General features: G+C 45.5%; 1 protein-coding gene across 2 annotated transcripts in view; it reads right to left on the bottom strand.

Moving 5' to 3' along the window:
* Positions 1 to 13,829, bottom strand: part of USP43 (ubiquitin specific peptidase 43) — an 83,781-nt gene that overhangs the window by 57,381 nt on the left and 12,571 nt on the right. For both annotated transcript variants that reach the window (XM_054459042.2, XM_054459043.2), the window contains exon 3: positions 5,122 to 5,225. In XM_054459042.2, the coding sequence (XP_054315017.2) occupies positions 5,122 to 5,225 (104 nt within the window). The remainder of the gene's footprint in view (positions 1 to 5,121; positions 5,226 to 13,829) is intronic.

Here is a 13,829-nt window from a genome sequence, read left to right as displayed (position 1 = left end):
AGAGCAATACCCCAATGTGGCCTGATGGATGCCTCTGTTCTCCCCATTCCCTCCAGGACATTCACAGTCCTTCCCTGTTGTCTCACAAGCGCACTCAAGGGGAAAAGGAACAGAAAATCACCCTACTGCCTTTCAATGTTCACAGGCCCATTTCCCTAAGGTATTCATTCTCCTTGTCAAATTGCTTCTGTTAACAAAGCTAACCCCGTCAGTGCTATTAAAACTCAGGGCTGTGGTTTGCTTTTCCACCTGCTACAAACGCCCACCAAAGAGCCCCAGGCTTTGCCCCTGAATTTCTTGTCACTCTGCACTTTAACTGCTGCCAAATACACACACATCTTTCACCTCAAACCCAGTCCACTTTACCTGCTCACTGGACAGTGGATCTGACGTCTACACAAACAACAGTAATTATGCCAATACGTAAGCAAGATCTCACATTTCCAAGATCTGTTCTGAGGAAGCCTTCAAAAACATCCTTAGACTTTCTGTGGATAAAGGTTATGAAGGACATGAAGAATTTGTGAACACACACACACTCCCTCCTCTGGCCAAAACTCCAACATAGCCACAATCGTTGGTTGTTAGACTTGCAGACATTTTTAGACTGTGATGATAAACACATAGAATAACTAAATATCTTTGCTATAGTCCAGGATCTTCGGTACTCTAGTACTGGAGGTTCCTTTTCTCTCCCCCAGCCAAAGTCAAAAACTCAGCCCCTTAAAAGGGGTTTAAGGGAAGATGCCTCTGAATTAACCCATAATAACACATCCATCTCTCAATTACATCAAGAAGGCTGATGCCATGCCAGGCAAGCCCTCCCCAGGGAGAGGAGGCCAGGAGAGAGTCAGGGACAGCAGGAGATGCCAGCCGGGCACTTCCCCCACTGACCACTGCAGAAAACCACCTCTCAGACCTCAAGGCATCCCTGATGACACCTTGTCTTTATCAGCAGGCACAAAGCTGGCATTTTTAGCCATTGCCAGTTCATCTTTAGCGTGAACACCTCGCCTCTTACTCATCATGCTATAGGAAAAATACCCAAAGGGCATTGATGGTCCTTAATATCCAATCAGCTCAAATGTCACTTCCTCGGAAGTCCTCCCCACCCCCGATTCATCCCATGCCAAGTCAGGCATGTACTTCCAAGCACCCTCGATTTTTCCTCCGAAGCACTCACCAGTTATAATCATAGAAAAACCCAAGAGTCACCCTAGATTCTCATCTCTCCCTTAGTTCCTCCACCCCTCACCCCGTTAGCAAGACTGGGGTAAGGGGTGAGGGGTGGAAGGACTAATGGAAAGATGCTGACTCTCCATCCAAAAACATACTCTGAACCCCTCCACTTCTCTCCATCTCTACCGCCACCTCTGCAGTTCCAACCACCATTGCTCTCCCACTGGGACCACAGTGGCAACACCAACTGTTGCTCCTGCCTCCTCTCGCCTCCCTGCATTGCTCATAAAAAGCAATTGCCTCTGGGCTGGGTGCAGTGGCTCACGCCTGCAATCTCAGCACTTTGGGAGGCCGAGGCAGGTGGATCACTAGAGGTCAGGAGTTCGAGACCAGCCTGGCCAGCATGATGAAACTCCATCTCTATTAAAAATACAAAAATTTGCTGGGCATGGTGGCGCACGCCTGTAGTCCCAGCTGCTTGGGAGGCCGAGGCAGGAGAATGGCTTGAACCTGGGAAGCAGAGGTTGCAGTGAGCCGAGATCGCGCCATTGCACTCCAGCCTGGGTGATAGCATGAGACCCCGTCTCAAAAAAAAAAAAAAAAAAAAAAAAAGGCAGTCACCTCTGAAACTAATGAACTAGATCACTCCCTCCTTTAACTCTGCAGTGTCTTCCTGTGCCCTTGAGACTAAAACCCTCACACTTGGACTGAAAACCTGCCCTACCAGGTCCCCACCCACCTCTCCAGCCATCTCCAGTGCATGCCTGTAATCCCAGCTACTCTACTCACTTCTTGGCAGCTACCTTGGGCCTTTTCGTTCCTTGAACTTGCCAGGATTATTCCCACTTCTGGCCCTTTGCCTGTGCTGTGTCCTCTTCCTGGAATACTCTGTGCCCAGTTATTAAAATGGTAGACTCCTTGTCACTCTGTTTTCAGCTCCGAAAAGAAGACCTCCATGCCCGCCTTATGGAATGTGGGCCACTTCCCCGCCTCCCAAGTGACTCCTTATCTTTCCGCTGATGCCTATCACAGGTTGTTGTTTACTTGTACATTATCTAGCATTCCCCTAGGTAGAATGTGAGCTCCCTGAGAACAGGGGCTGAGTCTTGTTCACAGCACCTACAAGACAACCCAGCACGCAGTAGGGCATGAATGAAATATCTAAAGAATCAACAAAGATTCAGCCAGGAGTTCTACTCCTCATGGTAACTATTGGACCAAGCCCATTAGCAGGCACTTGAATATTTGAAAGAAGGAAGAACAGTATGTGGATGAGAGGGGAAATGAATAGAGAAATAGGTGAATTAATTGTACAAGGACACAGATGAATTCGACCTGCTGGCGATGATCAGTGATCCCTCCCCTCTCTCTAACATGCCTTCACCTTATACTAAATTCTAAGTTTAGTATTCGAAATATTCCTTTCCCTCATTCTGAATATTCTTCTTCCTCTTTCTCTATGCTTTTCCTCTGTCTCCTTATTTTTGGTTCTAGCACCCTCTGCGTTGGGCACCTGAAGAGAAGACAGATGCCCGGCCGGGCCTGGTGGCTCACGTCTGTAATCCCAACACTTTGGGAGGCCGAGGCAGGTGGATCACAAGGTCAGGAGTTCGAGACCAGCCTGACCGACATGGTAAAACCCCGTCTCTACTAAAAATTAAAAAAAAAAAAAAAAAAATTAGCCAGGCATGGTGGCGCACACCTGTAATCCCAGCAACTCAGGAGGCTGAGGCAGGAAAATCACTTGAACCCCGGAAGTAGAGGTTGCAGTGAGCCAAGATTGTGCCATTGCACTCCAGCCTGGGCGACACAGGGAGACTCTGTCTCAAAAAAAATAAAAAATAAATAAATAAAAAAATAAGACAGGTGCCCTACAAGCGGCTTTCATGGCCAGTAGCTTTCAAAGCTGGTGACCACATAATCTAGGTTTCCTCTCTGCATACCTCCTGGAGAGTTACCACATCCCTCAGGAAACGAGCAAGGATTTCTTCAGGCATGACAGAGAAATCTGAGCTCATAGAGGTGAGATCCTCTTCACCCTGTATGCTAAACAACCGCAAGCAGGAACAGAGAGCCCATAGTCATCCTGGCTGTTTCTTCAGGGTCCCTGTCCCTGGTGAGGCAGAGGGTGAGAGAACTTGTCAAGTGCTATACATTTTTCTTCACCAGTGGAAAGCAGCTTAGTTTCAAAGACTATTTGGTCTTCCTAAATAAACAATCAACCTCTAAAGACAGTAATTATACCCTATTTATCTTTTCAGTGGTTATTGAATATAACATGAATCCTAAATCAGGATAGTTTCCGGGCAGTTTTAAGTGACCTCTTGCTGTGCAAACACAAAGAATACAAATCCCCAAAAAGTATGGAAGTAAATGGCTATAAGCAAGGAAATTCCAGAAGACTGAATAATTATTTCCTTGTTTGAAGAGAAGTCAATAAGAGAAGAAAACCACCTGGAGACCTCCAAAAAACCACTGCAGAGCAATGCAAAGGAAATATTGTCCAGACAACTCGGAGAAAAGCACAGCTTTGAAATGATTTAGTGCAACATCCAGAAGAAAAATACAAAAAACTTGTTTTGGTATCCATAATAGAGAACAGAGTTTCTGTGAAATTGGAGGAGCAGCAGAGAATCACAATGAATGAACAAGGTTAGCTGGAAAAACAACAGAGGAATTGCAAAGAAAGCAAAAAGGCAGGACTTGTGCTTTAGAGATATTTCAGGGGACAAATCCTGGTTCTGCCACTTATCATGTGTCTGTAGAAAAAGCCCAACTTCCCAAAGAGCCCTGAGACTTTTTGTAAGGCTTAAAATATATATAGACACACACACACATACAAACACATGAATATATATATTGGCAACACACAGACACACGCACACACATGCACACACATACACACATACACACACAGGCAAGCATCTTACCTAGAGGAGGCTCTCTGTAACCAATGGCTTCCTCTTCTAAATCCTGACCACTGTGCTCATTCCCACCTTTAAGCTTGCATTTGTTCTTGTTGACTATCTTCCTACTCATTCGTACTTCTATTCATCCCGCAGAGGCCAAAAAAAGGCACACTTCCTCTGAGAAGCCCATGGGGTTTTCTCCCTTCTCTGACCTTTCACTGCTGTCAGTGCTTTCACTGAACATTATAATATTGAAACTATTCTGCCTTGTATGAGTCTCTGCACTTTCATATATAAAAGCTCAAAGAGAACACATACTTTCTGAAGCCAAAGGCTGTATAACTTTTTTCATTGTTTATTTATTTATTTATTTACTTATTTTTTTGAGATAGGTCTCACTCTGTTGCCCACGCTGGAGTATAGTGGTGTGATCACGGCTCACTGTATTCCCACCTCGATCACAGCCTTGACCTCCTGGGCCCAAGCAATCCTCCTATCTCAGCCTCCTGAGTAGCTGGGACCACAGGCACGGGCCACACTTGGCTAGGTTTTGTGGTTTTTTTTGTTTTTTTTTTGTTTTTTTTTTGGCACAGATGGGGTCTCCCTATGTTGCCCAGGCTGTATATATATTTTTATATCCTCCATGATGCTTGGAACTCTTGAGCTCAGAATGACTTGTTAAGTTGGGCTCTCTGGAGAGAGAACAAACAGGAAGGGTCTCTCCAACTTCAGAGTGACTGCTTGCTAGTGAGATCCCAGCTCACATTTACCTTCTGTAGAATCACCCTCTTATCACCCCTCTTTCAAGTAAGGTGGAGGGCCCAGAAGCTAAGAAGAAGGAAAAGAAGAAATACTAAAAGTCAGAGACAACAGGAGTGTGTGCTTAGTCAGGATTTATAATGGGAGAGAGAAGGGTGTTTGTGGTTTTGTTGTTTTGAAATCTCAGGGTAAATCTGGCAATGGGAGACTGGTTACCAGGAATTGAGTTTGTGGAGCCCTTGGGTGATACATTCTAAACACATCCCCATCTTACCTATATTGTGCTTGAAAGTGGCTTTGCACAAAGCTTTGACCTAGAGGAAGCTGAGCTGATGGTGACAGGCAGTTCTCAGAGGTTTTAGTGGCTTCAGGCGGAAGCTGCAAAGAAATGAGGAAAGGAAGCCAGATTAGATACACCTCTCGTCACTCAACTGCTTCCAGACCACCGAGTCCATGCTTCCTCCCGGGCCCGCATCATTCCTTTCTGGGCCTCTGTAGAGTCTCAACCTTCAGTGCTACCTTTACCATAACTCAAAGCTCTTTCAATCCCCTGACCTTCCAAATTGTCTGGGACAAGAAGTGTACGTGCATTAAAAGAGCAAACCTGAGCCTGAACCTTGGCGGATGCTCACTCATTCTCACCAGCCTCACCCGTTCCCCCTGGATGGACGGCCCTGTGCGTTATCTCTGTCCCACTCGGCTTCAATGTCTAGATGCCTCTTGTATATTTATTGGGTGGGCTTGCCATCACCTCAAATGCATCCACACCAAATCTCTCCACCTTCCACCTGCCTGCTAAATCATTCCTGCCCACATTTTCTCAGGAGTCAGTTTCACATGAGTATTCTCTTTTGCAGGCAAATGAGGCTTTTCGTTTTTCAATTTGGTACACAAGCTTCCTTCACTCCGTCCATCAGTCCTCGTGTCCTTTGCATTCCCCTTGCGTTTCCTTGTTTCCTATGGCTGCGACAGCAAATTATCACAAACTGGGGGCTGTAAACAATAGCTTATTCTCTGACAGTTCTCACGAGCAGACATCCAAAATCAGTATCACTGAACTGAAATCCAGGTGTTGGCAGGGCCGCACTCCCTCCAGAGGCTCTAGATGAGAGCCTCTTCCTTGACTCTTTCACTCTGGTGGCTGCCGGAATTCCTTGGCTTGTGACTACATCACTCCAGTTTTCAAGGCTAGCATCTTCAACTCTCTCTCTCTGCTCTGTCTTCACATAGCTTTCTCCTGTGTGTCTCTCAAATCTCCCCCAGCCTCTCTTTCACAAGAACACTGGTAGCACATTTAGGGCCCACTGGGATAATCCAGGTTAATGACCCCATCTTAAGATTCTTAATCACATCTCCAAAGTCTTTACCATAGAAGGTAATGATATAATTTGGCTGTGTCCCTACCCAAATCTCATCTTCAATTGTAATCCCCACAATCCCCGCATGTCTAGAGAGAGACCTGGTGGGAGGTGATTGGATCATGCGGGTGGTTCCCCTATGCAGTTCTCATGTGAGTGAGTGAGTTCTCATGAGATCTGATGGTTTTATAAGGGGTGCTTCCCCCTTTGCTGCTCACTCTTCTCTCTCCTGACACCTTGTGAAGACGGTGCCTGCTTCCCCCTCCACCATGACTGTAAGTTTCCTGAGGCCTCCCCAGTCATGTGGAACTGTGAGTCAATTAAACTTCTTTCTTTTGTAAGTTACCCAGTCTCAGGTATTCCTTTATAGCAGTGTGAAAACAGACTAATACAGACAACATCTACAAGATGCAGCAATTAGGACCTCATATCTTTGGGGGTCATTTTTTAGCCTATCTCACCTCAGGGCTTCTGTGTGCCCTGATGCCACCAACCTCCTCTGGACCCCTACCACTTCCAAAATGAGTTATACAACCTTTCTAGTTTCCCTAAATTTATTCTTTACCTCCTGCCTATTCCCTACCACACATGGGACACAATATTTTGATTAAGGCCCTGTTATGCCAAAATTTCTGCCCTGGAAGAGGTCTGTCTCTAAGAGCAATCCCAGAATCAAAGCCACTCATAATATAACGCTATTTAGTAAAATATAAACGTACCTATATAAATATCGGCCGGGCGCGGTGGCTCACGCCTGTAATCCCAGCACTTTGGGAGGCCGAGGCGGGTGGATCACGAGGTCAGGAGATCGAGACCATCCTGGCTAACACGGTGAAACCCCACCTCTACTAAAAATACAAAAAATTAGCTGGGCGTGGTGGCGGGCGCCTGTAGTCCCAGCTACTTGGGAGGCTGAGGCAGGAGAATGGCGTGAACCCGGGAGGCGGAGCTTGTACTGAGCCGAGATCGTGCCACTGCACTCCAGCCTAGGTGACAGAGCAAGGCTCTGTCTCAAAAAAAAAAAAAAAAAAAAAAAAATCTATGCAAGGCCCCACATAAAATATGCCCTAGAGCAGCATCTCTCAACTTTTTCATCATCACTCTCCCCATGGAGTCTTTTTAGACAATTTTTCTTAACATTTCCACCATGAAACTTGAATGCCATAGATACATCGTGCATGTGTCTATATATACCTTTAGAAGAACAGGCAGGCAGTGAGGTACGTAAAGACCTGGGTGACATTAGAGGTAAATGTTGAAGGATTTTAGAAAGCAGACGACAGAACCAGGCAAAAGGAACATATGTGAAGCGTCTGGGGTAAGGTGTGCAATTTACTTCAAAGTACATCCAAAAAATAAGATGAGGGAAAAAAAAGATATGAGTAATGAGTGGATAGAGAGACAGATGGGTAAATGTGTGATAAAGCAAATTTAGTACAACGTAAGTTGTAGAATCTAGGTGATGGGGAGGAGTGTTTACTGCATAATTAATTCAACTTTTCCATATGTTTGAAATTTTTCATATTAAAATATTGAGACGAACAAGTTATGAGTGCTCAAAATGGGCATTCTTATATGTCCTAATATTTTACGACACCCAATTTGCCTAGGATACAGGAAGTGCAAAGGGAAGTAGAAAACAGGGCTGGAAAGTGAGTCTGGTGCCACAGTGGGTGGGGACTTGTATGTCCTAAGAGAGACTACCTGGCTCAGTGAACAGCATGGTACCTGGGTCAAGAATGTCCAAATCGGGCTGGGCACAGTGGCTCACACCTGTAATCCCAGCACTTTTGGAGGCCGAGGCGGGTGGATCACCTGAGGTCAGAAGTTCAAGACCAACCTGGCCAATATGGTGAAACCTCGTCTCGACTAAAAATACAAAAAATTAGCCAGGCATGATGGCAGGCGCCTGTAATCCCAGCTACTCAGGAGGCTGAGGCAGGAGAATCATTTGAACCCTGGAGGCAGAGGTTGCAGTGAGCTGAGATTGCAACACTGCACTCCAGCCTGGGCAATAAGAGCAAAACTCCATCTCAAAAATACAAACAAACAAAAACAAACAAACAAAAAGAATGTCTGGGCGGGCGCAGTGGCTCACGCCTGTAATTCCAGCACTTTGGGAGGCTGAGGCAGGTGGATCACCCGAGGTCAGGAGTTCAAGACCAGCCCGGCCAACATGGTAAAACCCCGTCTCTACCAAAAATACATAAATTAGCCAGGCATGGTGGCGCACATCTGTAATCCCAGCTACTTGGGAGGCTGAGACAGGAGAATCGCTTGAACCTGGGAGGCAGAGTTTTCAGTGAGCCGAGATCACACCACTGAATTCCAGCCTGGGTGACAGAGCAAGACTCCATCTTAAAAAAAAAAAGAACATCCAAATCCCCACACCAGTACTTGACTACAAGTTACTCGACTGCTCTGATCCAGCTAAAGAAGTTACTTAATCTCTGTTCCATGATTTCTCAACTATAATAAAGGGATAATGACAGTACCTGTCTGATAGGGATGCTCTGAGTATTTAAAGAGTTTATATATATAAAACGCAAGGCTGGATACGGTGGCTCACGCCTGTAATCTCAGCACTTTGGGAGGCCGAGGTGAGTGGATTACTTGATGTCAGGAGTTCGAGACCAGCCTGGCCAACATGGTAAAATCCCATCTCCACTAAAAATACAAAAATTAGCCGGGTGTGGTGGTGCACACCTGTAATCCCAGCTACTCAGGAAGCTGAGGCAGGAGAATTGCTTGAGCCCAGGAGGCAGAGGTTGCAGTGGGCTGAGATCGCACCACTGCACTCCAGCCTGGGCAATAGATCAAGACTCTGCCTCAAAAAAAAAAAAAAAAAGAAAAAGAGAGCATATATACAAAACACTTAGAACCATGCCTGGTACAAAGCACAGTGTAGGTGGCAGTTGTTATTACACAAGGAGGAGTACCTGATGAGTTTTGAACTCAGATGGTAGCAACACGCTCAGAGAGATGCTTTAACTTGGCAGCTACTGACTCCCAGATGAAGAATTATAAGTTTGGAGGTTAGGACACAGATTAGGAAGCTCAAGGGTTCAGGAAACAACAGGATAAGGTAGAACAGGAGACAAGAAGATGAAAAGGAGGGATGGATTCAGGACACCTGTGGACGTAGCTCACCATTCAGCCCCTGATTGTGGGAGTGGAGGAACGTGATCAACTCCAAGGATCCAGTCTGGTGCCTGGAGAACCCCTGTTCCATTCACAGAGAGGTAAAGTCAAAAGGAGACGTGGGTTTGGGATGGGCATGCTGGGTTTGAGGTGACTCAATATCCAGGCAGAGACACTCATGACAAATAGGGGAAGGGCACTTGGAGGAGGTAACTTGGATGCATAGCGGACCCTAGCGTATTTTGACTGCCCCGTATCCACTACTCCTCCTCTGGTAGTAGCAACCCCTGTTTTGGAACCCTGAATCCAGTCCATGCATGGGGAGGGCTCTTTAATCAGGGGTCCTGCCCTCGCCTACCAAGGGATAGGCCCATGGCCCAAGCAAGCCACACTGAGATGTTCCTACTCTGAAAGTGAATCATGAACAGAGTGGCCAAAGGCTGAAAACATTTTTGTGGGCTGTGCTGTCCAGGGAAGAAAATGGAGCAGTTCCTGCTGCTGAGATACCCTCACAGCTGCCTGATTCTTGACAGTTCCACGCTGGTCCTTCAGCTTTCCCTGTCATTGAGGGTGGGGCTCCTTGGCCTTCTCCTAAGTTCCCTTCTTGTTTGAGTCAGCTCAAGTCGGTTGCTGTTGCTTGCAACCCAAGAATTCAATGGGTTCAATGACACTGAACAGCACTGGGAGAGGCTATGGACAGGATTACCCAGGGAAGGGCATGGAGAAAGAAAATCCTGAAAGAGGCTGGAGTGAGGAGCAGCAGGGGGTCATTCACAAAGCATGGACAACGAGGTCAAACACGCTGGCTCTGCTCCATTAGCTGAATGACACTCAGCCTCTCTCTCTGAGCCTCATTCTACATCTAACACATCAATTTCATGGAGCTACCATTAAAATCACAAGGGATGACCTGCACAGTGGCTCACACCTGTAATCCCAGCACTTTGGGAGGCCGAGGTGGGAGGATTGCTTGAATCCAGGAGTTTGAAACCGGCCTGGACCACATAGTGAGACCTTGTCTCTACAAAACTAAAAAATTAACCAGGTGTAGTGGTGCATCCCTGTAGTCACAGCTACTTAGTGGGGGGCTGAGGCAGGAGGATTGCTGGAGCCCAGGAGGCCAAGACTGCAGTGAGCTATGATCACTCCACTGCACTCCAGCCTGGGCAACAGAGTGAGGCCCTGTCTCAAAAAAATAAATAAATAAAAATAAACAAAATCCCAAGAGATGACATGTATTGTGTATCTTCCCTGCACATAGTCAGTGCTTAATATATGTCAACTTCCTGATCTTTTCCCCAGCTTCATCCCCTACTTAATTCTGCAAGAGTGGCATTTTCTGGAAAGCAAACTGACAAAAAGATTGTGTTAGGGTTTCTAACAGGGTAATAAAAATGTGCCCTCTTTGCAGGATGAAAACATTTGAGGATCAGTAAATTAACAGAAAAGAAAGCGGCCCTTATGGTTTTGATTCCAGTTTCAAATAAATCTAGCTACATAGCTTTCCTGTGTCTTAAAAACAGAAATAACCTCAAAGAGAAAAAAAATCAGAGTTTCATAGAGGACAGTGGCTTTCCTTCTAGGAAAGGGAAAATGAAGTTTCACGCCGGATAATCCCAACAGCTCTGTTCTCTACCTTCAAGTGTACACAGCCGGGCCTCTGCAGGCAGCCCAATTTTCTGAGAGCAAATTTCAGGAGAGGCTTTGACCCCAGACAGAGAAAGAGATCTTTTCTGGTTTCAATCAGGTCAAACCAAGGGCGGGGTAAGCTCCTCTCTCTAGCCAATAGCCACCCCCTGGTCTTGCCTGGCTGGTCTATTCCTAACATGCCTGGCCTCTTAAGGAACAGGAAGCAGCTGGAAAGATCAAGACCAGGCAGCGAGGGGCGGAGGGGTCTGGAATCAGGCTGGGCCCCGTCAGCCGCATAGGAGTCTGAATTTTGTTCTACGTGCTATTGGAATCCAGCGGGGGAATTTAAGCAGAAGAGGGACAAGCTCTTATTTCCTTTCTATCTGGTGGTAGTGTGGAGTATATTGCAATGTGACATATTCAAAATTGGAAAACCAATTATGGCTGCTTTTACTTGTGTCTTGAAGTTGTTAAAAAGAATTATTGGCCGGGCGTGGTGGCTCGCGCCTGTAATCTCAGCACTTTGGGAGGCCAAGGCAGGCAGATCACGAGGTCAGGAGTTCAAGACCAGCCTGGCCAACATAGCGAAACCCTGTCTCTACTAAAAATACAAATATTAGCCAGGCATGGTGGCACATGCCTGTAGTTCCAGCTACTCAAGAGGCTGAGGCAGGAGAATCTCTTGAACCTGGGAGGTGGAGGCTGTGGTGAGCCGAGATCACGCCACTGCACTCCAACCTGGGCAACAGAGCGAGACTCCATCTCAAAAAAAAAAAAAACAAAAACAAAAGAATTATTGCCAGGCCTTCTTGGCTTAAATAAACACAATATTATCTTAAAGGTCTGGGAGTGGTGCACCACAACAAGAAACAAAGGTTCTAGAGCAGTAGCTCTCAACTGGGTTAGGGGAATGGTGATTTTGTCACCATCCCCATTCCCATCCCAGGGGACATTTGGCAATCTCTGAAGACATTTTTGGCTATCACAAATAGTCAAATGCCTAGTCTAGATGCCTACTAGACTGGCATCTAGGAGGTAGAGGTACTACTAATGCTACCATGAACAGGACAGCTGTCCTCAGAAAAGAATCAAACGGCCACAAACATCCAACAGTGTTGAAGTTAAGGAACCCTGTTAGAGAGTTGAGTTTACTGGATTTGGGACCTAGCTCTCTCATTTAATAACTGTGTGACTTGGGGCAAGTTACTTAACCTCTCTGTGGTCTTCTCCACCCTTAGGCCCAATGCCTTTTCCTGCTACCAAGAGATAGAAAAGGAAAATTGAAAGGCTATCTATCCCACCTACCTTACAAGTAGGAAGACCTGCCTGGTTTAGCTAGGGAGAGGAGAGGGTGAAAAACAGGATAAGAGGCTTTTCCTGTGCAGCCAGCAGAAAGAGGTACCACCTGTTTCTAAGTCTCCTCTCTCCCGCCATGGGAAATTGAGAAAGCAGGAGGAAAGCTTTAGGAAAAGGAATCCAGCACGCTGGCTTTGAAATAGACAGAGCCAGGTTCAATTTGATCTCCACCAAGTAGAAGTTGAGTGACCTTGAGCAACTTAACCTCAATTTCCATTAACTGTAAAATATGAGTTATCCTTATAATAGTAAAGCATGATAACTAATTTAGTCAATCACTTCAAGAGTTTATTGTCTACTTTGTGTCAGGTAGAGAAATAAATTGTGCAAAGCATCAAGTTAGACCCCTGGCACATAACAAACATTCGATAAACAGTATCTTTTTAAAAAATATATCCTTCTGATTTCAAAATGTGTTCACTATAAACTTGTGGAATATACAGTATAGTAGACATATGTTTATCTGCTCAGCATTCCTTTCTTTGGGGAAGCAAACTGTTCCATTTCTATAAAAGCTCTCCTTGGCCCACGTTCACCCCCACAGGCATGCAACCCAGCTGCACCCAATTAGAATATTCCATTCTTCTGGCCACATGCCCAGGAATGGACATGTGAACCAAGCTGAGACAATCGGACTCTTCCCTGGGCTTTTTCTGGAATCCCAAGCTCTAAAGACTACATGAGCATTGCAGAAGGCCATCTTGTTACCATCTGGGCAGAGCCAGTCTGAAAATGGAGCCAGAGACAAGGGATAGAGACATAGTCAAAGACCTGTTGACGTGATCTGAGTCCCTGGATCCAGCCCTACCTGAAGCTGGTTTGACCCTTGGACTCACAAGTTATAAAAGTCAATAAATGCCCTTTCCTTAAGTGAGACTAAGTTAAATTTCTGTCACAACGAAAAGGGGTCAGAATCAGATAGACAGGAAATCATGGTAAGTAAAAGAAATCACCCCTAATCTCAAAACCCAGAGAAACCACCATGACCTTTGAATGTGTGGTCCTCCCGGGTTTTATTGTGGTGATTGTTTGCTTTGTTTCATTTGTATGTTTTGGGAATGACTGGGGTGATTATTTTTAAAATATGAAAATAGGCTTTCAAACCAGACCCCCCTGGGCTTGAATCCTGACTCTGTCCTTTACTTAGCTGTGCGGCTTTAGAAGGTTACCCAATCTCTCTGATACATGGAACATATATAGTTATGTTCTCCTTTTCTTAAAGTTGTAAGTTGACATTTTAAGTGAGAAAAAAATAGAAAGGTAACAGTTGGAAAACATAAAGGAAACAGACAAATTTAAGGGAAAAAAAGACTAAGCTTCCTGCACTGTTCACTCTTTATTACGCTAGAATGACGGGCTCCAAGCAAACACTGAAGGGATGGGAAGGTGATGGTCGAAAGATCTAAGCACTTTCCAAGAGTTTTTTTTATTTGATTAATGAAAAGGATGAGAATAACGTTTCCAGATTTAAAACAAAACCAAAAAACTGGTAAAACAG

The sequence above is a fragment of the Pongo pygmaeus genome, chromosome 19 (assembly GCF_028885625.2).
Source record: "Pongo pygmaeus isolate AG05252 chromosome 19, NHGRI_mPonPyg2-v2.0_pri, whole genome shotgun sequence".
Classification (NCBI taxonomy): domain Eukaryota; kingdom Metazoa; phylum Chordata; class Mammalia; order Primates; family Hominidae; genus Pongo; species Pongo pygmaeus.
Note: the sequence above shows the minus strand (reverse complement) of the source record. Positions and strands in the feature narration are given on the sequence as shown.